General features: G+C 45.4%; 1 protein-coding gene and 1 long non-coding RNA gene across 2 annotated transcripts in view; one reads left to right on the top strand and one right to left on the bottom strand.

The window, feature by feature from the left end:
- Nucleotides 1-24,845, top strand: part of LOC135366342 (uncharacterized) — a 315,008-nt gene extending 290,163 nt beyond the window's left edge. Inside the window, exons 8-9 of the mRNA XM_064599010.1 lie at nt 15,905-16,030; nt 24,672-24,845. Of these exons, the coding sequence (XP_064455080.1) occupies nt 15,905-16,030; nt 24,672-24,845 (300 nt within the window). The remainder of the gene's footprint in view (nt 1-15,904; nt 16,031-24,671) is intronic.
- Nucleotides 21,353-22,084, bottom strand: LOC135365816 (uncharacterized). The gene is made up of 3 exons (XR_010413932.1): nt 21,564-22,084; nt 21,455-21,479; nt 21,353-21,389 (listed from the first exon to the last, which is right to left on the bottom strand). It is a non-coding gene; the product is annotated as an uncharacterized LOC135365816 (long non-coding RNA).
- Nucleotides 24,846-25,709: the final 864 nt, after the last annotated feature.

The raw sequence follows: 25,709 nt of genomic DNA, 5'->3' as shown, positions 1-25,709 counted from the left end.
GTTCCTGCATTTAGCCAAATTGGTGGGAAGTACCCCATTGCACCCGAATTTTTTAGTTTTCACAGCAGAAATACACATTTGAACTTTTTGGACGTCAGTGGATACAAGCCCACTACCCTCGCGCTGGTAATTTTCAATGCACCCGGTGGACTCCTGAATCACATCCATCAAGGTATTTGCGATAGCTCCGTCGCTGTGGACTTCGCGAGCAAGCGCCATAAAATTAGCTATGTGTGCGGTTACATCCCCTCGATTTTCTTTCATCATTAGACCGTCAGAAGAAATGCAAAACCTAAAGGGTATTCTTTGCACTCGCAAAATAGCAATTATATTGTGGAAATGGTTCATTAAATATTGTCGCAAGTCCTCTACTCCCTGATCGTGAACAGATGCCAGTAGCACGAACGCTTCGACGATACCTCGAAATGCGCTATCTGTTTGAAAGAAAGGCAGGAAGGAAATGTCCACATAGGGATGTGATCGCTCGACGTGAGCATGCAATGTGGCAGGTGAAAAGTCTAGAGAAGATGAAGAATTCTCTTCCAATGGCTCATCATCCCCGCTATCATGAGGGTAAAAAAAGCAGAACACGCATCTAGGCACTGAAAAAAAGAAGAAATATTAAGAAAACGTGCACCACAGAGCGTGGATGAAAAATACTTACTCTTGAAGCGAGCTCCGCACACTCCCGAAGCGAGGCCAAGACTGCTGCCTCTTTACACATCCTCCTCACTTATATAGCGGCGACCTCGCTGCATGCCCCAACATGCACGGGTGCGGGTTGTCGTCATAGCCTAAAAATAACCTGCCCTGCATGTTCAAGGTCGAAGCTTGCCCTTGGCTTCACGTAATGCTCAGTCTGCCTACACCATTGCCGCACCTGAGCGCAAAGTTCGCTCTCATCACATGTCATTCCGATATGCAAGTTGCTTCCATGAGCAGGCACACAACCATCCCTTCTTTGTTCACAGCGGCTGTGGAATTTCAATAATATTACTTAAATGAAACAAATTGCAGTGAAATGCAGATTCATCTCAGAAAGGAATTTTTACCCTCAGCGTTAAACACTCAGATACCAGCATTTCTGCTTGAATAGCAAAATAGCTATGAGTTCAAAAATTAAACACATGCTAACAAACTACCATCAACGGCCATCATATAATTCTTGCATAATGCTACATGCACAGCCGAATTGTCCCCGTGTAAAGAACGCACAGGACAAGGGCACACAAATTCCTTTAAGCGAGCAGGGAAAACGCTTAAGAGCTCAGGAATAATAGCAGAGTCACCGGACATCGCTACGCGGCTAGCACAACATGACAGCACCAAGATATTAGCGAAGGGTAAAAATTTCAACACTGCTAAACAAGTTCAGATATGCCATGATGATGTCACAAATCAGAAAAAAGCACATACACATGTGCGCGCGCACACACACACACACACACATCCACGCACACAGACAGCAGCTCGGGAAAGCATGAGGAGACGTGCTTTATAGGAATCTCTACTCCTGGCTCAGACATCAACATTTCCGCTCAAATACCCATAACTGCAAGATTAAGAACTACCTACTTCATTAACATATCGAGAACAAAATTAAACAAACAACCCCCACTTCCACTGATAGAATACTATTCAGCTTTACTAAGCGGTTTTCTTCTGCTTTAGCAGTGAAAAATTACACGCACTTTTGCTTGAATAGCTATAACTGCAAAAAAAGAAAAGAAAACGAAGCACATGCTAATCAACTGAGAAGAAGGCACTCATTTCTGCTCTCAGATAATTATTGCATAATGCTACATACACAACCGTATCGCCATTGCGTAAAAAAGCATAGGACAAGGGTACACACAAATCGAATTGGGAAAATCACTTCTCGCGCAGCATAATACGATATACGCTTAATTTTTTTTACGGGCGAAACTTGCAATAAGAAGACACTGCTATGCAAGTACAACAACCCTTATTTTTAAACCAACATTTCATGCAATACCACATAAATTTATCACTCGAGTTACACGAAAAGGCATACACAATATACTTACTGGTTAAGTGGGGTCACAGCTGCACACACACAACACAGACACAACTAGCGACAGTGGAAAATAAGCAATTACACGCACTTCTGCTCGAATAGCAAAGTGTCAAGCATGACAAGACACATTTTCTACCAGCAGAAAATTATTAATCGGAATAATACAATACAGTGAACGAACCCTCGTTATTATGACCATGGTCGTTCCCGAAAATTTTGGTCATAATGCGGAATTGTCATATTAATGGGGGGGATTTGCAGAGGTTTCACTGCATTGTTCCCCGGAAGTATGGTCGTAAAGCGCGTATGTCAGATTATCGGGGGTCATATTAACGAGGGTTCACTGTATTCGCTAAAATTAAACTTGTGTACAAACACACAACCTGAGGAACACACCCATTCACATCTGCTTTCTGAATTTATTTATTTATTTATTTATTAATAATACCTCAAGGGCCCTTGCGGGCATTACATGAGGGTACATAGTTGGCATATGGAAAAAAATTAAATGATGCACAGCAAACATCAGGAGAACATAAATGTACGTAGATGATTTCGAAATGTGTCTGTATTATCGATGATGGCCAAGGCTTTGGGAAGGTCATTCCAATCTTTGCTGCTGCGGGGGAAGAAAGATTCCAGGAAGTATGACGTGTGGGCGACATGCAGCTGTACTTTCATAGGGTGATCTCGACGCCGAGAGATGTGTGAAGCAGGTGAGATGTATGTGCTGCTCAATGGTGGAGAATGTATGAACTTATGAAAAAGACAAAGACGGGAGAATTTACGACGCGAAGCAAGTGGTGCCAGGTCGAGGAAACGCTTCAGTGATGTGACGCTAGAGTGAAAAGAGTAATCGCTAAGAATAAACCGTGCGGCTCTATTCTGAACTGCTTCTAACATGTCACAAAGGTATGCTTGGTGTGGATACCAGATTGAGGCAGCATATTCCAGCTTCGGTCGCACGAGGGTGGTGTAAGCTTGCAGTCGGACAGAAGGAGGAGATAACCTAAGGTTGCGCCTAATGAAGCCAAGGGTTGAATTAGCGGAGCATGTGATTTTTGTGATATTTATATGTGATATTTGTTACACAGGCGTGAGCGATTCGATAAATTCGATTCGATAAGAATAAAGCACGCTGCTTGGAGAAAGTATATATCCTGTGTAGCTCAGTCTACTCTATTGAAAATGCGATAAACCACATTTTTCAAACAAAAAATCATCATAGTCGGCATAATGTACGGCAATATCACTGAAGTCAAACACAATGAACTTACTTGTCAAGTGGGGTCCCAGCTGCACAAATGCGCACGCACACTCACATTTTTAGTGCCTCACAACGAGCAAAAACCCAAAGTCTATTCACATCCACATAAATTCATATTATTCCTCACGTCAATAATTATCCAACCATCGTCAAAACGGGGAATGCACATATGCGACTGCGAAACAATAGGCCTTCCCGCCGGGTGTAATAGGATATCGCCAGTATGCCGTCCCAAAGCAAAAAAGAAACACGTCATCTCAGGAATGCATGTTGTCTGTACATCCAAGAATAAATACAGCGTGCAGCAATTATAATACAGCAGGGGATTCATTTCTTTGTACTTTTGTTTGCTTGCATATAAATATTTCACAAGAAATACTACTGAGTGTGAAAGGAGAACAGCATTCGCTACCCAAGCAGCACAATGTACTGAAAGTCGAGTGCAATAGGGGTGGACGGGTAGGTGGAAGACCTTGAAGGAACTGCTGATACTAAAGAACATTGATAAGACACATACCGTCCACCCCTATTGCACTCGACTTTCGGTACATTGTGCTGCTTGGGATACACGCTCTACCTCTTATCATTTTTAAACCAAACCAGTTTTCGTATGTTCATAACCACACTACCATTCACTAAATAGAGGAGTCACTAATGATTCAAATCACATAAAATATCATTCCACCATCATTGATTGCAAACTGCACGCAAGAATAAGCAACTACTACGTGTTAAACACCAACAACGACGAAGACTAGGCAATTTTGTATTTATTTTTGTCGTCTCCAACAGCTCATTTGTGCGAGTCATCAACAATTTCTGATCTGCTGTTGTTAAAAGTGATAAAACAGTGTGCCCGCACGGGGAATCGATAACGGAGCGCGCGTCATTGCGTCAAGGTGTCCTAACCGCGTGAACGGGCCCGATGCGGCTCACGTGGGGGCGCGTTTCCACGGCACTGTTTTATCACTTTTAACAGCAGCAGATCAGAATTTTTTTTATATTTGATGACTCGCACACAGCTACACATGATATATGCTTTCTCCAAGCAGCGTGCTTTATTCTTCTCGAATCGCTCACACCTGTATAACAAATTCAGAAAGCAGATGTGAATGGGTGTTTTCCTCAGGTGGTGTGTTTCCCACACAAGCTTAATTTTAGCGAATATTTTATTATTCTGATTAATAATTTTCTGGTGGTTGAAAATGTGTCTTGTCATGCTTGACACTTTTCTATTCGAGCAGAAGTGCGTGTAATTGCTTATTTTCCACTGTCGCTAGTTGTGTGTGTGTTGTGTGTGTGCAGCTGTGACCCCACTTAACCAGTAAGTACATTGTGTATGCCTTTTCGTGTAACTCGAGTGATAAATTTATGTGGTATTGCATGAAACGTTGGTTTAAAAATAAGGGTTGTTGTACTTGCATAGAAGTATCTTCTTATTGCAATTTTCGCCCGTAAAAAAATAAGCGTATATCGTATTATGCTGCGAGAGTATAAGTGATTTTTCCAATTCGATTTGTGTGTACCCTTGTCCTATGCTTTCTTTACGCAATGGCAATGCGGTTGTATATGTATCATTATGCAATAATTATCTGAGACCAGAAATGAGTGCCTTTTTCTCAGTTTATTAGCATGTGCTTCGTTCTTTTTTTTCAGTTATACGCTCGTAGCTATTCAAGCAAAAGTGCGTGTAATTTTTCGCTGCTAAAGCAGAAGAAAACTCCTGAATAGTGTTCTATCAGTGGAAGTGGGGGTTGTTTGTTTAATTTTGTTCTCGATATGTTGATGAAGTGAGTAGTTCTTAATCTTGCAGTTATGTGTATTTGAGCGGAAATGTTGGTGTCTGAGCCAGGTGTAGAGATTTCTAGAAAGCATGTCTCCTCATGCTTTCTCGAGCTGCTGTCTGTGTGCGTGTATGCGTGTGTGTGTGTGCGCGCGCACACATGTGTATGTGCTTTTTTTCTGATTTGTGACATCATCATGGCATATCTGAACTTGTTTAGCAGTGTTGCAATTTTTACCCTTCGCTAATATCTTGTTGCTGTCATGTTGTGCTAGCCGCGTAGCGATGTCCGGTGACTCTGCTATTATTCCTGAGCTCTTGAGCATTTTCCCTGCTCGCTTAAAGGAATTTGTGTGCCCTTATCCTGTGCGTTCTTTACACGGGGACAATGCGGGTGTGTATGTAGCATTATGCAAGAATTATATTATGGACGTTGATGATAGTTTGTTAGCATGTGTTTAATTTTTGAAGTCATAGCTATTTTGCTATTCGAGCAGAAATGCTGGTATCTGAGGGTTTAACGCTGAGGGTAAAAATTCCTGTCTGAGATGAATCTGCATTTCACTGCAATTTGTTTCATTTAAGTAATATTGAAATTCCACAGCCACTGTGAACAAAAAAGGGATGGTTGTGTGCCTGCTCCTGGAAGCAACTTGCATATCGCAATGACATGTGATGCGAGCAAACTTCCCAAGCAGCACAATGTACTGAAAGTCGAGTGCAATAGGGGTGGACGGTATGTGTCTTATCAATGTTCTGTACTTTCATGAACCTGTACAAGGCCTTTCGCCTACCCGTCCACCCCTATTGCGCTCGACTTTCAGTGCATTTTGCTGCTTGGGTTTGCGCTCAGGTGCGGCAATGGTGTAGGCCGACGGAGGATTACGTGAAGCCAAGGGCAAGCTGCGACCTTCAACATGCAGGCCAGGTTATTTTTAGGGTATGACGACTCCCCGCACCCGTGCATGTTGGGGCATGCAGCGAGATCGCCGCTATATAAGTGTGGAGGATGTGTAAAGAGGCAGTCTTCGCATCACTTCGGGAGCTCGCTTCAAGAGTAAGTATTTTTCATCCACGCTCTGTGGTGCACGTTTTCTTAGTGTTTCTTCTTTTTTTCAGTGCCTAGATGCATGTTCTGCTATTTTGATCCTCATGATATCGGGGATGATGAGCTATTGGAAGAGAATTCATCATCTTCTCCAGACTTTTCACCTGCCACATTGCATGCTCACGTCGAGCGATCACATCCCTATGTGGACATTTCCTTCCTGCCTTTCTTTCAAACAGATAGTGCATTTCGTGGTATCGTCAAAGCGTTTGTGCTATTGGCATCTGTTCACGATCAGCGAGTAGTGGATTTGCGACAATATTTAATGAACCACTTCCACAATATAATTGCTATTTTGCGAGCGCAAAGAATACCCTTTAGGTTTTCCATTTGTTCTGACGTTCTAATGATGAAGGAAAATCGAGGGGATGTAACCGCAACATAGCTAATTTTATGGCGCTTGCTCGCAAAGTCCACAGCGACGGAGCTGTCGCAAATACCTTGATGGATGTGATCCAGGAGTCCACCGGGCGCATTGAAAATTACCAGCGCGAGGGTAGTGGGTTTGTATCCACTGACGTCCAAAAAGTTCAAATGCGTATTTCTGCTGTGAAAACTAAAAAATCGGGTGCAATGGGGTACTTGCCACGAATTTGGCTAAACGCAGGAACGTGTTAACGAATATCCATTTACCAGCATGCAAGGAGGGCGAATGTTTTAAATACAATACGCTCGCTCTCCTGCACCCACAGGAAAGGAATTCGTGGAAAAAATGTGAAAATTATGCAGCAGATTACTGGTGGCCAAGCCACTTCCCCGTTTCATTTTCTGATCTGGACGAATTCGAAGACAAAAACAAGATATCCATTTACGTGTACGAGTACGTCGATCAGGGAGTGCACGTGTCGCGACCCCCAAAACTCGAGTGTGAAAAGAAAATTCACTTATTGGCTATAGATGAACATTTTTTTGGAGTCAAGTCCCTCGAACGATTACTGATGAGAGACAATAGGTGTTTCGTATGTGAACGTTGCACGCGCTCTTTTAACGAGGAAAAGAGCATGGCGAAACATTGTCGCCTGTGCGCGGACGTGAACGAAATCTTATTTGAATTTTGCGAACCTGGCAAAAATTTTGTATAATTTAATAAAATACAGTACAAGCAGCAGTACAACTACGTCGTCGCGTTGGACACGGAGAGCGTACTCGCGCCCAGTGTTGTTGGCATGCAGCGTCACGTCACCTCTAGGTTCTGTGCCATGCTCGTGCGCACCCACGACTCGAAGGTGATGCGCATCACGACGCATCACGGTGAAGATTCCGCGAGGCAGTGCGTGAAGGCTTTGATGGAAATGAGGGACGAGATGGTTGCCCTGAATGCCTGCCCCGCCACAATGGTGCTGAGTGATGAGCAACGGACCGAGCACACAGCTGCCACCCATTGCGCGTACTGTAAACGGGAGTTCGTGCGAGATCTACCCAGTGTCCGTCATCACGACCATTCCAAAGGAGAGTGCCGGGGAGACAAATTACACTGCGACGCTTTGCAGCCCCTGTAACGTGGCGTGCACGACAAGAGAAAAATTACCGATCATGGTGCACAATCTGGCCTATGATTTGGCCGGACTGCTGCGGGAATTTCACCTTCTCGGGTGAAGAGAGTTCCCTTCATCGTTGCCAGTTCCATGGAAAAAATTCGATCGTTCGAAATTGGCACCTTCCTATTGAGAGATATCATGCGGTACCTAAATTCGTCGCTGCGAGAGCTTGTGGAAACCGTCAAATCCATGGGGGGCGCAGAGGCGTCCCAGTGCCTGAAGCAGGTATTTGGGAGCGACTACGAAATTCTGCTTCGTAAAGGTGTATTCCCCTACAACCACGTTAATTCTTTCGCGGTGTACGACGAATTGGCTCTGCCGCCAAAGTCTGCCTTCCAAAATGATCTCACGGGGGAGGATATAAGCGAGGAAGACTACCAGTGTGGGCTGCAAGTATTTGAACGTTTTGGATGCTCGAATCTGAGGGATTATAATGCATTGTACCTGAAAATGGATGCCCTATTACATGCTGATGTAATAGCAGCACTTCCGACGACTGTGCTACGACGCGCGTGGATTGGAATTGCTTCATTGTGTTTCTCTGGCGTCCTATTCGTGGCAATGTGCTCTAAATTACACGCAGGCAAAATTGGAATTGATCACCGAAGAGGACATGTACAGAACCATTGAATCGGGTGTTAGGGGCGGGCTCTGTCAGGCGAGCAGACGTCATTTGCGGGCTAACAACCCTCTGTGTAGTGGCTATGATCCCGAGAAAGAGGAGGTGTACATATCATACATAGATTGCAACAATCTTTACGGATTAAGTATGATAAAGCACCTCCCCGTCGGCGATTTCGAGTGCGTCGACGATCTTAGCTCCGTGGATTTTATGCGTCACCCCACGGATTCGGAGGTGGGGCAGGTGTATGTGTGCGACTTGGAGTATCCAAAATCTATCCACGCTCTAACACGGTACTTCCCCTGGCTCCCGAGAAGGCTGTCGTCCCGAAGGATTGGCTCTCACCATTCCAGCGAGGGCTCCTCGAAGAATTAATGTATCAGCCAGCAAACACCAAAAAGCTGCTGCTCACGTGCAAGGACAAGGTCGAGTAAGTAGTTCATTACGCGCTGCTCGCACTCTATTGTAGATTGGGCATGAGGGTAACAAAAATTCACTGAATTTTAAAATTTCGCCAGGCACCATTCCTGCATCCATACATCGAGGACAATGCCAGACGCGTTGCCTCGAGCACGACGTTCGAAAAAAATTTCTCTAAACTCTCAAATAATGCGGTATTCAGAAGAACGCTTTTAAATAAATTTAACATGCGGGACATTCGAGTAGCCTTGGATGAGGAGACTGCAAGTCGCCTCGGGAGTCGGGCAGAATGCGTGAGAATGGAAATTTTTTCCCCCGATTGTGTCATGTACGAAGCGCACAAAAGAAAAGTGCGATGTGATTTCCCACTCCAGATTGGATTTACGATTTTTGAACCGAGTAAATTAACCATGTGCTCATCCTACTACGAAAACCTGCTGAGTAAGCTCACTTGTCCGGTGGTTACCTGCTACTTTGGCACGGATTCTCTGATCCTCGGCCTATTCTGCAAGGACTAAGAAGATCAGTTACGTGCGATCGCTGACGACCATTTACATTTGTCTTCCTTCGATCAGGATCACCCACTGTACAGTGAGGGGAATCGCGGTAGGCTTGGTGTGTTCAAAAGTGAAACCGGTAGCATACCCATAGAGGATGCTTGAAAGCCAAAATGTACTTCATCATATTAGCTGGGGGAAAACAAATTGCAAGAGATAAAGGGGTCAAAAAGAACATTGTGCGCAAACACCTCCTCCATGATACGTACCATGATACCCTGTTCAAGCACACTAGCGTATCGCACGAACAGGCGTCAATAGTGGTAAAGAAACAGTGCATGTACACCATCAGAAATGTGAAAAGAAGTCTGATGGCGTACGACGACAAACGATACCTCTACAATGACGTCGACTCCTACCCATACGGAAGCTGCGAATATGGTAAGCTCGAGTGTATGATGGAGATAGCGTGATTTAACTGGGCATTCTTTCCCCCCCAGATAATGCAGAGGATGAGAAGGAGTAGCGTCAGTTGGACCATTGGAAGGATATGGTACCTCGTTCTCTTCTCGCTCGTCTCATGCACGCTGGACGCCTGCAACTGTACTGCGAGCATGAAGCTGGAAAAGGATAAGCACACCTACACGCATGAATGCCCTGGTGATATCTTGGCTATCACAGATTGGCATGTGGTACATATGCGGTCCGACATTGAGCTGGACAAGAACGCTACTGGATCGCTGCGCACGTGCCTTCAATTGCTAGACGTGAGCGGCCAGTGCCCGTGGAATGCATCAACTCATGGAGGGTGAAAATTTTCTGAGCCACTGTCTCTACATGATCCGTCACTTCGAGCAACCATGCCCAGCCTCAAAGGAGTCAATCTCTCCAAGACAGCCATGATGTGCTCAATATATGTTGCAATGTATTCCTTTGTCTGTCTAAAATAGAAACATAGTGGGGTCGTTTTGGGGGGGCATTCAGCTGGCTTAGAAGGAGCCAATCAGCGTGAAGTGGATGGATCTATCGGCAATCAGTAGGTTTGGAGGGGACCAATCTGCGTGAAGTGGGTGAAGGCAAAAAGGAGGCCTGTCAGTCAAAGTGGGGTCATCTTGATCCAATCGGCGTGAAGGGGCGGAGCCGAAAGGCGGCCTGTCAATCAAGTGGGGCCACCAACCAGAGAGATTAGAACTGGCTTGTGTTGGATTAGAACTGGATGGTGGTGGATTAGAAAAAGGATGTTCTTATAGCGGTCCCCCTATACTACTGTAGCTAACATGTTCACTTGCTTTCTGGTATGTAGTTTATATCCCGCTCTATGACAAAGTACAAACAAATTACGTCGACTTTCCGACTGCTTGAAAACACTTCCGACCACATTTCTAGCGCACCTCAACAGTTTGCGACCCAGGTGCTACTAAATGCAACTGACCCTTAAAACGATCAGCTAGGGACGGATCTCTGTACCTCGTGAAAAGGGACAGAAACTAATCATGTCTAGGAGAGCAGGCATTTTGTTCTTGTTAGACAGCTTGATTTCGCTAACAGCAACATACGCATTTAACAGTCACGGTGAATTGAAATATGGAATACTAGTAACAAGGCGACATGTATACGACGAAATCCCGTACAAGTGTCTCCACCAATCCGCGCCGTTACTGCGGCTATTATGTACAGCAGTGAGACGCCAAAAACGCATATCAACGAAGAGACAATGAGGTGAGATTCTGCTGATAGATAGATACGAACTGCTGCCGCTTATTCAGAACGACGCTCAGGGGCGCCTCCAGCAGCATGGTGTCGGCAGCAGAAGGATACTCCTCTGTCATGTTATAGAGTTGTTGTTTCTGCCGGGCAACTGCCGAAGTGGAAATTGCCGAACGTCAGGCATCGGCCAGTGGTCGGTTGTTGGTCGGCAAGCGACTAAGTCGGCCACTGCATCTTGCACCAAAGTCGGCCGGATGTCGCTCACTGTGGTGGTTTGCCGCCCAGCCAAAAACAAAGAAGGAATGGGTCCAATTGGAAATTTTAATTGGTACCAATAGGACTGAACTGGACCAACACGAGAGCCAATTGGATTTTTTATTTCCAACTGGAGGACATCGACTTTCAATGCTGCTTGGGATGGTGCGGCACGCTGCTTAAAAGTTGGGCCATGCATTTTTTTTTGCAACGGGGCATGGTTGGCCCATGCACAGGTGTCGTTCCATGGGCCATTGTAGGGCCCACGTTTACCCAATCAACACCCAAGCTTGGTTCCTTATTGGCCAGACATCGGCCCTACATCTGTCAGCTCGGCCCCTACATTGGCGCGAGCTTGTGCCGGTTGAGTCGGCCCGGGTGAGGCCATTGTCAATCACCAACCCCTGCCCATGCTTTTTTTGCAGGCTTGGCCCGACAACTTTTAGGTTGGAAGCAGACGTCGTCCCAGTGTTTTGCCAATTTCGCTTTTCCCGCTGGTTGTTCCCTACTGGTGGAACAAGATCGTTCTTAGCAGCAATGACGTCCACACCTGTAATATCGCCCATGTTAGCGATATCGCCTAACCCACATCTGGCATAAATGCACAAACACGGCGATCTCGGTAGCAGGATCTTCAGAGAGCAGTATCTGCATTTGAAGTGCATGATTAACAAAAGGCACCCCTGCGCTGCGAGTGGAACAGTTCGGAACGCGCTCCACCACTAGTTGACCTGACTCCTACTAGGGACACTCGCCTCCTGCTCGAAGCCGTGTTCAAGTAGATCTTAAAGGAACTGTACAAGAAATGGTCGTCAGTATGACATGCTTCCATTTGGCTGATCATAGTGTCTGCACACGAGGGAAATGTCAACAAATCTGATTCGAAAGTTCATGCCAGTCGTGTAGGCATTTCCGAGCGACTGAAAAAAAAAGCTCAGGTTTACTCGTAAAATTAATGCGATGGAAAGGGACGGCCTTCCTTCGAGCCGTATTCCTGTTATCGTTGGCGCTGCTCTAGTTACACGTCAATGGATATATTCTAAAGATATCATAAGATAAACTTGGGTGGTTTCTGCTCCATTTCCACGCGACAAAACTGCTGTTGTATACGCCACACAGCAAGAAAGTTCCCGACACGGTTTCGGATCGTCCCATGTTTGCTAGATGAAGCGCAGTCACGCTACTTCATAAGAACAATGTCCGAAAGAAATCACGCCCGGGGAATATCTTTGTCGAAGCACGTAACTGGAGAAGGGAACACTAGTGTGTCAGGTAACATTTGAGGGGTCGTTACCAACAACCAAGTATAATCGTGTTCAGCTTATGAAGGAAAACAAGTCTAGTTTCTCGAAGTAATACCACGTCGCAGATAGGATGACCGAAGAGAGAGAGAGAGGTCACGCTCCCTCCTCCGCCAGATAATATAATGCATCGATCTGTTTCCACATTAGCTGTTGAGACTACGTGCCATATGAAGCTACGCTGCAGTATTTCTGCTTTTGCGTCTTCTTATCTCCAACAGCATTTGACGGGCTCGCTTCCTTTTCCATCTTAAGTGAAACACGAGAATAGATGTGGAAAGGAAGGCGATGAAGGACCAAACAAAATGACCAGAAGCAAGGATAACACTATCACCAGTTCCCTGCGTGAACCTTTCGAGCGATGGAGAGGAGAGGGAAATTTGATGTCTCGCTGTCGTAAAACTAACTCGTAGCGAAAAACTCGTGGCGAAAACAAGCGAAAATACCAAATCAGACCCATCGGCAAGGCCACCAGCAAGATTCGCGAGCGATCTTGGGTGTTGACAGTAGAGGTACGGTCGTAAACAGAAAAAAACATTACAGCATGGGCGTGGCTTGTGTGTGTACTAATAGATTATTCATAATTTCAATGTAGAAAAAACTTTCTGCTGCCCCGCTCGTGCACATATATGAAATCATCTACCATTCGAGTATATTCCCGTGTCCTGCTCTCTTTGCGCGTGTCACAGTGGGCGTGTTTATCCCCCAGACAGAACACCATCTCCTACGGACGTCCGAAATAGATCCCAATGACCATATCCGAAAACTGACCTCCGTGGGACTCTCCTCGGATATTTATGGAGGGATATCCGTAGCCGTATATCCGCAGGAGGTCCTGTTGCGGCTGTTTGACGGATTGTCCGAATCAGCTCCGTGATGGGATGCTGTACGGATCACGTATTTGAAGAGAGAGAGAAACGCGGGACGATGTAGCACTGCAGAAATTCGATTTTCCATGAACCAACTCACTTTCTCAAACTGCATGAGTAAGAAACAGAGACACTACCTCTACGCCGACTTAATACGCCAAACCATTTCGCCGTTGTTTGTGCACGCAATTGAATTAAACTTAGACAGCTCACCCTTCATTTCGCATCACAGGCGAACAAGGCTCTCGAATGTGTAGAAGCTCGCGAGAACACCAATGTACAGTGTCTGTTCCCTGTTTGGAAGTGAATGCAACCTCATTTCCAAAGCATTTCGGCAGAGTGGCCCAAACTCTTGTTGCTGTTTCTTCTTCTTCGCTGCTTTTTTTTTTTTTGAAACACCGCGCTGATTTTCCCTTATGGGAAGCAAAGCGGAACAACAGAAAGTGAAACGACCGGTGACGGTGGCAGATGTTAAAAGTGGCGGAAACAGGCTCTATATTTTACTACAAGGCGTATACTGACTTCTGAAAAATAAAAAAAGTAACACGCGCTCGAGACAGACGCTACATCCCAGAGAGCTCCTATTTATGTCCGCATCTCCTGGTTATGTCCGCAAAGTGGACGTTCGTAGGAAGTTCGAAGCCCGGTCAAGCGGTTCTCCGTAGTACATCCGCTGGAAAAATTTCATTATTCTGCGGATATCCGTATCTCCGTGAAAGTATATCTGATGGATATCCGTAGGACAGAATTTTCTGACTGGGGCGTGCACCTCTGTATCTGTGCCATGTGTCCGCGCATTGTAACACCGAAATGGTACTCTTTTTGGGTTCAACAGGAAAACGACTTTAACATCTCAAAGCTGTAGACCAAGAACCACTTGTGTGAACAGATAAATACAATGCATCCCCTGTTGCTGGCCCGCGAAGAAAAAAATCGTCATGGGACGAGCGGCCATGATAGAGGGAGTGTTAGCAGGAATCAGCTGTGCACCAACGATAATAGCCACTCATTGAATAAATGCAAACGTCTAATCACTACGTGTACGTGTAGCTGTAGGAGAGAAATGGAACTTAAGTAAATCTTCCTAATATCTGTGGTGGTCATCACGATGCCCTTCAGTCTGAATTGTATCAATCTGTGATAACTGTATGTATTTCGAATTGATACGTTTAATTTAACCTGATGTGATTTATTTTTCTGTATTCTCGTCTGGTGTTATTGCTTGGGTGAGGGAAAGGGTATACAACGCAAACAAAGTGCGCGAATGTAAACGTGCCATGGCTAATTATGCACTACTTATTATTCATAGTGCTGATGTCATCTCTGACGCCATTTATTTACAATCGTAGTAGTTCGCTCAACGGATGGATGGCGCTGACCGTCTCTGTCATGGCGTCATTCTGAAGACACAGGGGCCTATGGGAGTTGCGCTACCTGTTTAGATATACCTCGCAGTATATGCATGTATTCGTTCCCCCTGGGATCCAAGGAGGTGCCCTTCGAAATGACTTTGACAAGTTCCTAAGGAAGTTCCAGGTCATCATTGGCGCTTGCTGACCTGCTATGCAGGGGTCTCACAAAATGGATGTTAAAGCACCGCGTAAAGTACGTAGAATAAAAAGACGCCGTTTGAATTAAAACAACTGAGAGAAAAGTAATCGAACCTTAGTGTTGAGTTGTTCTTAATTTCTGGGCGGCTCTGGCTTGCTTGTCTGCGTTGTCCCTAACTGTCGTCTGCCTCACCCAGTTCGCCTTGCGTTTAGTCGTTTGAATGCGTGTCAATACTATATGGAAACCTAATGCAGTAAAGTAGGCATACACCCACTGCCCTTCCAATCCTACAATCTTGCTACACATATGTGCCATATCCCGAGCTGAAAAATAATGTTAGAAAAGGTCGTACGAAAAATGTGGAATATAATAATAAAAGAAAATGAAATTGCCAATTGTCAAAATGTCCGCTGATGTGCAACAAAATACTTAATGCATCAAATGCTGGCGTAGTGCATAGATTTACATAGTGCATATTGGGGTAGTGCGCAGATTTATAGAAATAATGCAGCGTCTCCACTTAATTGCGTTAGGATACCCATGGCACACGACATTGTCCTTCCCAGTGGAAGCGCGTGAGAGTGCACGTCTTTCCATCGGAGTGACTATTTAAAATAGTATACTTCATATAAACACGGAGACCGGCCCAAGGCTGCATGCACCAGCAACTGTGCAAAAACGACAGCGGTAAATATCACATTTTTCTATGTGCATGTCAGCGTCCCCCTCGAAAAAAAGACACTGAACGAAAAGCGTTATCAGGTCACCTTGCAACAGCTGGTGATTTGTCCCACCGTCAGAACAAAGTGGTTCTCTCTCCCTTGATGAGCGGTATATGGTCTGTCCACACGATGCGAAATAAGTAGAGCTAATGCGAAACACAACACATAATGTGCTCTATTTCTCGATACGAATTTATGTATTCCCTTGGAACGTACCTCTTTTCAGAAATGTTCTGGTCGGTTCATTGACAAGAATATAGAGAACACAAGCATTACATACTACTATGTGTCGTTCCGTCTATTCGACACCCAAATAAGCATGTGCGACACCAACGAGACATTCAAGATGAAGGTACGTAAGAGTCCTGGTTATTCCTGAATTCAAACTATACGAAGATCCTAGCAATGTTCTTTGCATTCGTTCTTCCTGGTGAATCTCTTGACTACTTTGTACGGACGATGTCGTACGATATGAACGGGAAACCACATATTGGCATCCTCCATATGTGTGCGACATTTTTTATGAGGGAATTTCTGTCACCACCATTGATATGTGTATGCGGCGTGTGTAAAAGTAAAACAACAAAAATTTCTCAGGCCCGTAGGATTTCCACCCATGTCATTTTGTACAGCCACGAGCAGATTCACTTCGCGGCCTCGGTGAGGTCGCTGAGGTTCATCCGGGATCACCGTCATAATCAACTATTGTGGGCAAGAATGGGCGATGCGCTCAGCGGTGGCTGGCCACAATTCCCGCCAATGTTCCTGTCGGTAGATGGTGGAGTCTCGACGACTCTCGATTGTATTGCCTGTTGTGGATTTCGGCGGAACTACTGCTGACCTGACAGATTGAGTGCCTGCAGCCCAAGGCCATGCGTTTCTTGATTCCTGCAAGCGCTGCCTTGCAGCTTGAGCAATGCACCGGGCTAAGCAAGTGTTACAGGTGGATCCTATATCTCAAGTTTCGTATCTGTGTTACCGCCAGTACGTTGGTGTCGGTATGCAGGCACTTCAATAACAAGGAAGCATGGTTTACCGGGCCAATTTGGATGATTTTTCAGTTTGCGTAAGGAAGCCATGTTTACCTCACGCATGAAAGAAAGAACCACTGTGGGAAAGTGATCTGCAGTGCTTTTTTTTTCTTTTTAACATCACGGTCAAAACATTCCACGTTACGCCCCAGGCGAAAATTTTTTGAACTGGTACCAGTTGAACTGTGTTATCGAACAGGGACCAGTTCAACCGGCCCCAGATCAACTGGTACCAGTTGGGACAACTGGTCCCTGTTCGATAACACAGTTCACCCAGTCCCAGTTGAGACTGGGACCGGTTAGAAACCAGTTGGGCCAACTGGTACCAGTTGAGACTGGGACCGGCCAGAAACCAGTTGGGCCAACTGGTACCAGTTGATCGAACTGGTCCCTGTTCGATAACACAGCTCACCCAGTCCCAGTTGAACTGGTCCAGCTGCAACTGGGACTGGGCGAACTGTGTTATCGAACAGGGACCAGTTCGATCAACTCGTACCAGTTGGCCCAACTGGTTTCTGGCCGGTCCCAGTCTCAACTGGTACCAGTTGGCCCAACTAGTTTCTAACCGGTCGCAGTCTCGACTGGAACTGGTTGCAAACCTCATTGTTGAGCTAGGACCGGTTGAAGTGGCTTCACTTAGAGCGGCCTGTTCGGACAGAGGTTAGCTTGTATGTAACCGGTGCCCCTTTGCAGAATCGTTGTTCCCAGCAACAGCAGATCCAAAGAACTGCAATGCAAAATTGCATTTTATTTGTAGTCAAACATTACACATATTCTAATGTACATGTAGCATAACTATAACATAATTAAATTATAGCAGTAGATGAGCTACAGAGTTACATAGAATAGATAATACTTCATGGTTGATTGGTCCATTGCTTGACTGCCTTGTGGACATCTTGAATCATTCAACAAAGTATTTGAGATGTTCTTAATAGCACACGATGGATCGATATTTTCCTTTGAGCCCCAGCAGCTAAGGTTTCTGGAAAGTTGAAAAGGCACAAGTGAATATGAATTCAATTGCAACATGTAACTGCGGTGTGTTCCTGGACAGTCACTCAATTTGAGCAGTCGTGGCACCGGAAAGTAAGCGAATCTCTCAACATTTCCGTTGTGCAGTAGTTGGACCTTTCCACTAAGAGATTCGCCGGCTTTCGGGGGCAATGAGTACTACTCTGGGCACTACGCTAGTTCGACAACATCCGTGGTGCGAAGGATCTAAAACACGAGAATGAACGAAAAAAAGCAAAAACAAAAACATGAATGAAAAAAGTTGCTGGTAACGTTAACATAAACCGGATGTTACTCGTAAAACGGCAAACACTTGCAGGTGCCACGACTGTGACGCAGAACAAAGAGAAGCGGTTGTAGTGGAAGTAATATTTCTAAATGGTGCACAAGGGAAAAGCACTTAAGTATATAGTACTCACGATATAAAGCGGTCTCCGCAGCTGTAGTCGAGCTGTAATCCTATAACACCCACCCGCCCGGCCGCTGGCGCTCATTGTACTGTCGCACTGTCGTAACTTGCAGAAAAATCCTTTAGATTATAAAACCAACGCCTATGTCACACATCACGCTAAGAACATAACGGGCAAAAATCGCTGTACAAGCATGCTGCTAAGCAAGCGACCGTTGCACAGTAAACGCATGATTCATCGCGGGAGCAGGAACGCACAAAATACAACTATAAGCGTTCCAAAATAACTTTCGTTAACACTAACGGACTTTACCAAAAATTGAAATATGGTTATTTCTACTAATAAAGTTACTTTCTGATCGTCTTTATAACTTCGTCTTGCAATCTTCATATTAACCTGTCCTGGCACTGAAACCGAAACTTCCCCCAAACTCCCGCAACTGGTCCAGTTCGAACTGGCACAACCTCACTTCCAGTTGCTACCAGTCCAGCTTGAACTGGTACCAGCTCACTTTCCAGTTGCCGCCATCCCAGCTTGGACTGGTTGCACACAGTGCCCACTTGCCACAAGCCCAGCTTAAACTGGTACCAGTTCACTCTCCAGTTACCGCCAGCCCAGCTTGAACTGGTACCATGTTCACTTCCCAGTTGCTACCAGTTCAGTTTGAACTGGTACCACAAAGTGCCCAGTTGGCACCAGCCCAGCTTGAACTGGTACCAGTTTACTTTCCAGCTACCGCCAGTTTGGCACCAGTTGGTTCCAGTTGACCACCAGTTAGTGCGAACTGGGAACGAAATGGTACCAGTTGACTTCCCAGCTCAAATTTTCGCCTGGGGCGTGACAGTACACAATTCAGCACATTCTTTAACGTTGAATACTAACATCATATTTACAACAGAAACAATTGACACATTATCCCGTCCTGAACATAAGAGCTTAACTGCTGATAATTTATATCTATGAAGTCTAAGCATGACAACGTAAAATTTACTGACCTGTTGGCGGAAGTAGTTGATAGGGGTGAACCACACTGAGTCTTCCCGCAGAGAAGGAAACTTGGTCATCAGCTACCAGTGACGTAGAGGGACTAGACGAGGGACGGGCGACTTCGACTTCATGGTAACGAATCCAATGCAAGTCGCTTCCGCTGAGCTCCGTGTTTCATGCGGCATGTTTTTGTCTTCTCTCACATGCGGAACATTCCGTGGGGAACGGGTAGCGTACTTTTAAACCTTCCGCTGCGACATTCCATAACGGCTCACGGAACTCGTATGAGACACCATTCGTAAGATGTTCATCCTACCGTAGCGATCATGTTGAGAAGCCCCCTCCACTGGCTTGGTTTGTAGTTAGTGTGACAGTTCTATGGGTGTAGCCCCTTGCCGTGATAACACACGGAAATTGTGCAAATCCGAGGCGAAAAAACAAATTGCACATGGGGGAAGATTGGGAACTCATTCTTTCATTCCTTGGATTACCAACAGCAATTGGGTAGAGCGCTGGTAATTAAACTCCCTATTCATCAGCCCACAGTAAAGTTGTTGCTGTTATCGCCTTTATTTGGTAGCGGCATCATGTTGCCCTTTAACTTGCAGCGACCCTCGTATTGTGCTAATTTAACCGTCGTCTGCAAGGCATGTTCAAGCTGCGGCAGGCGCTTAGTAGTCTTCGCTTAGATGGTTCGCCCGTCTATGAAAGAAGAAAACAGAGCGATTTTGTCCCGTAAGGGGACCAAGTTGAAATTTAGGCCATGTCCGAAGGCCGAAAAGAAAAAAACCGAAGGCAGAAAAAATAGGCCATGTCAAGTTGCCGGGGGTAAAGAAATCAGAGTGATATTACACGGTAGGAACAACTTATTTAGTTACGCATGGTAAACGAAACAATCGTGCACAGGACTGCACTTCTTCGGTTCACAAAAATTTTTGTTACCTGAACAAGTACAGTCTCGTGCACGGAAGTCTTGTTTACCGTGTATAAATAAACCAATTCCGCTTAGAGGTCTAGTAGACATCTCCATGCAGACATTCAATTAACATCTAATTTTATACAGGGCTAGTAGACGTCTACTTTTAGACATAGCCGTCAACGTGTCCTTCGGTTACACGTCTACCTTATGAAAATGGGTGTTTAGTTTCTGTTTACTTTCTACAGACCAAGGTCAACATGGAAAACAAACATTCTTCAGAGTTTGTGTTGCTTTCATGTTTACATCATATGTTTACTTCTTGTTGACTTATGGCCCTCAACTTTCTGTTGACATTTGGCTACAGAATAGCTGTGGAATTTTTTGTTCTCTTTCTGTGTACTGTCAACATAATTCTGGTAACACCATCCCGCGTATGATGTGAAGACTTTTTGTAGACTTCCTGTGACTCCACTCTCTTACAAATGAACTTCACCGCATAGGACACTCCTGGCCAATCATCATCTCGAATATCGTTATCTGCCTGAAAACGGGAGGTGTACGCCATTCTCGTGACAATTATGAACAGCGTAAGTATCACAAAAAAGCCGTGCGCCTACCGTTTTGAACAAATCAGGTCACATAGCGATATCATTCGAGTTGATGGTCGGCTAGGAGCATGCTATGCGGTGAAGTTCATTTTTAAGAGTGCATATGTTCACTTACTCGCAACACGCATAAAATACACGAAATGAAGTACTGCAAAATTATATATGTATCTACTTTATTCCGAAAATGCGTACCTTGAAAGTGGTATCCAGTGTCGACACAATCATACAAACCATCCCGCGCACACAGTAGTTACGTATTTCACACGTACACATCCTTCGTGCCACATAGTGTCGCGTCGCACAATTGACAGTCAATGATCTGCTGTTCTTCTGGCGACCCACGGTGGAACAGCTAGAATTTCGGCGCCAGCGACGTCTCTGAAGCGCTGGATAGATATGTGTCTGAAATAGGGCGTGCAATCGCAAATTAGTAACGTTCAAACACAAGTGAGTAAAACTGAGTAATACGGTCATAGCAACAACAAAGTTGGTTCACCCAGCTTAGTGTTCAACGAAGTAGAGCCTGCAAGAAGGAAAATGAAATTAGCAGAATCAACACCAGCCACGAAGTGTACACTTACCTGACGGGACGCAACACTGCAGCCGCTGCTCCGAACAAACAACAAAAACCTACAGCACAACAGTCATGGTGTGAATACATGCGAAGCTTAATCACACACTCCGATCACACAGCTTACCCATTACCGACGCAAAATCATATCCTCCTTCCTTCTTTCATGGCCTGCAACAACGAAAACGAAATTAGCAGAAGCAACACCGGCCACGGACTGATACTTGTACACTTACCTGACGGGACGCAACACTGCAGCCGCTGCTCCAAACAAACAACAAAAGCCAACAGTCATGGTGTGAATACAAGTGAAGCTTAATCACACACTTCGATCACACAGCTTACCCCATACGACGCAAAATCACGGCCTCCTTTGTTCACAAATGGACGAGCGAGCGCGGAGACCGTTCAAACATCTTGCAACGGTTCCAACGACATTACGATGATGCTAATGGCGATGACTCCTTCGTGACGAGGCGAGGGGCGAGGGTGAAGCACGGCGGCGCAGAGTCAAAATGTGGAGCAAACTTGTCGCATGCGCATGATCCTCATGTGGTCGTATAAGTTGGAAATATATTGCATAATAAGCTGAAATATAAATAATACGAGGAAGCGCCTTCCCAAAGCCAACGAAAATGTATTTAGAGCTTTAGTGTGCAGCTAAAATGTGGCAAAGTGTCATTTAAGCTACATTTGATCATAAGTTCAGATTCAAATACCGCTTTGTTTAGTGGAAAGACGGTAACACTGATCTGTCTACCTCCCGGGAGTTTTTTTTTTTTTTTTTTGAACTCACCCTGAAATTGCTAATATTACCCATACAGCCTGTCTCCCAATGAATAGATTCACAAATATGCCTCTATACATATATACTGCCACCCCCCACCCCGTTAGGAAATGCTCGGTACCCCCAGAGGTCGACCTCTGGGACATTACTGGCCGATAATGCAGTAATTAATAATACAAAATACATCTATAAAATAAAACGGTCGAAATAAATACTCATTACACAGGTGCACAGAAAGTCCACAAAGCGTCAACAACGACACCTATGTACATTGTCCACACAAGGTACACACAAGGTATTTCAAAAGACTGTCAACATGATGTCAACAGCAATTCCTGTTGACTTGATCAACAAGAAGTCGAAGTCAACACACTGTCAAGACAGGAAACAAGAAGTCCACAAGAAGTCTGCAGAAAGACAAAATGCATTTTCATAAGGGTATCCCACCATGTACTATATGGAAATTAAACCAATCATTTTAGGATAGGTGAATCGATTCACTCCGTTCACGCTACTGATTCTATTCCCTCTAGCCCCATGAATAGTTCGCTGATGCTTCAAGGTACACAAGTACTAGCCGTGGTCGTTGTTGCTTCTGATAATTTGAGCCACAGTTTTTTCGTTTCGAGACAGGGTAAGTTAGTTAGCACAACTCTTGTGTCTGAGCACATTATTTCAGGCAGCGCTCACTCAAATACGCCAAGGACTTGGCTTTCTTCGTGCTGCAATTCATTTAGACTGAAATGTGCCGAGGTTCGTACGTACTTCACCAGAAGAACGCTGACTACAGCGTGTCACATTGCCCATTCATTATGTGATACTTTGTGACATTGAAACGTCTATGTGTGAAACTGTTGTCATTTTGTGTGCGCATGGTGATTTGTATGATTGTGTCGAGACTAGATATCACTTCATAGTTATGTGTTTTCCTCATAAGATATTGTATGTTTCATTCCTTGTGTGTGCGTCACAAGTGAGCGGAACTAGATCTCAAATTGGACTTGGCTAATTCCTTTTCACCGTCTCGATGGAAGTTTGAAATGGCGAATAAGATGCGGCAGTATTATATGTTTCCCAGATCTTGATTGTTCGTGCGTATAGCTTCCATTGCCTGGCAAAAGGCGCATGTCATCACATGTGTCATCATGCAGAAAAGGGATCTTGTCGCCGTGCCTGTCCTTTTCGGAATGTGCCACATGGTCACCCGGTACGTGTTACTGGGTGTCGAATGAAATGTTGAGATGGCTGTCCGCTTATACGCGTTTTCTTCTTGTTTCATCACGGCGCATATCAGACCTACTCGGTGTGTTGATTGGTTCATATTTCCTGTAGGGGAGACACTCTCAGAGTCCTGCGTCGTAACGCCACACATTGAGTAAACAGAACACAGGGACACAGGAGTAATGAAGATGATGAACTCTTCTCACATCAAAACCCACAGAAAATCACGGAGGATGATTACATGCAGTCTTGACATTGTATAGCGGCTGGATTGCTGCATTGCTTGCCCAGAGCCGTACCGCGTTTTCTTTCGCCTCAGGCGACATTTAGTACTGCTATACTTAGTGACAACTCAAGAACTGCAGCACGGCGGTACACATCCGCCAGCGAAGAACATAGTTCGTCAAAAGGGAGGGCGGACCGTAGGAAAGACGCCGGCCGCCGATGGATGGCACCACGCGTACCTTTGGTTTCTGCCGCAGGTGTCTGGGAGACGGGAGTGAGGGACGGGGGCGGGGTATATGTTTATTCACACAAGAGGGACGGGACGGGAGATGGTGTCCATTATCAGTTAGCTTCGTCTCTTTATCTTCGTTTCCGGCCCACCTGTTTTTCCAACCATTTATTTCATGTTTGTCTGGACGCTAGCATGTGAGTGTAGCACCATTCATAGGTATTTTCATCAAGCGGTCAAGAATTAATGAGTGGCTGTAAACACGCGTGCGAACTATTTCGCAGCTCGGGAGTCGTGAATAGCGCGCGTAAGCCAATCGCAGCGGCCGTGTGATTTCTGTGCGGAGTTGACCTGCGCTTCTTGAGTTGTCACTGAATATAGTATTCTATATCAGTAAGACCGTGAATAGTCATTACTAACGGCCGACATCAGATAACGCCACAACCGAAACGGCCTTGCGTTACAAAACCGCAGATAGACAATATCCTCACGATACGCTCAACACTCGTTAGAATAACCCCCGATAATCTGACAAGCTCATTTCATGACCGCCACGTAAATGGTGTGACATCGCTAGTATAACAATGGCTTATGTGACAGCGAACGGGGTTTTTATCACACCTAGGTTAAAACGCAGCTATTATCATCGCGCTATTACAACCGGTCAGGTGACACGCAGAGAAGATTGGCTACAGAGGGTGACAAATGTAGGCCACATATATGCTACTGTAAGCACTGTAGTGCATAAAAAAGCCCACTGGACGCGACTCCTGTCGAGCACGTAAGAATGACTGGAACGAAGCGACAAAGGATGCGTTTCTCGTTAGTATGACAGTGGTAATATTAAAGAGGGTTCACCGTATGGTTGTGGCGTACGTGCGATTACTCCTCCTAGGGTAGGAAACGTATCCATGGAAGATACGTAGCATCAAGGATACATATTGGATTGCACAATCAAAGTACGTACACTTACTGACTGCTCTTTTTACAGATATGCAACGCACAAAGCCAGTACAGCTACAACGGCGGATACGTCCTCTTCGACATTGACCACAGCGACGTCGAAAACTTATGTAGTGACCCCAATTTTACGGATGGTTTCGCAGACGCGCATTACATCAAGAAGTTTATGCACACTTCATTTCGGAACTGCAGTTCGCTTTGACTACTCTCATATGAGACCGTGGTGTGGTACCATAAACCATAAACGACAGAGTATACATATGTATATATGTATATTTTCAGTGTCTTACTCTCTATATTGATGTCCACACAGAGCGTCTCCAAGCAACTCGCTACTAAAATATGCTCCTGGGAATAGCTCCACTCATAATGGCTCACAGCCAGTGGCGTATCTGGAGCTACCTGCGCCCATGGCAACATGGTTAACATGATGTCCTTGGGGATACGTTTTCGTGTGGTCCGCACTAGGTTTCACACTACAACCTCTCTAATGGCGGGTGCTTTAGATCATTTATGAATATGCCAGGTTGAGTGCCCAACCTGGCACATTCACACCCGACCACATAATGGCGCCCCTGTTCACCTGGCGCCCATGGCACCTGTCCACACTTGCCACACCCTAGATACGCCACTGCTCACAGCGCCAGGTAGCTGGGTCTGGGTTTACATTATATGGAGCGTAACACGCGAGCGAGAAACGAAAGACACACGTCGCTTTTTTTAAATTTACTGATCAGCTTTTCAACGCCACAACGCTGCACTGTCGACAGATATTGAATGAAAGGAGAAAGAATGATGGACCTTCGATATAAAGCCTCTGAATACTGAAATTAGCGACAACTCCTCCTACTCTCAAACAGAAACCCGCCTCCCGTCGACAGTTGTGCCATCTGGGTGCTGCACCCTAGCAGCCCAGCAAAGCACTAATATCCCATGGACGTCCCGAATAGGTCGCGAACGTCGCGAATATCGCAATGTTGTCTGTACATCCAGCGGACATCCATGGTATGATCCTAGATACGTCGCAGACGTCCCAAAATTACAACATCCTATGAACAGCCCTAGG

Source organism: Ornithodoros turicata, chromosome 8 (assembly GCF_037126465.1).
Source record: "Ornithodoros turicata isolate Travis chromosome 8, ASM3712646v1, whole genome shotgun sequence".
Classification (NCBI taxonomy): Eukaryota; Metazoa; Arthropoda; class Arachnida; order Ixodida; family Argasidae; genus Ornithodoros; species Ornithodoros turicata.
This window is presented reverse-complemented; position numbering and strand designations above follow the sequence as displayed.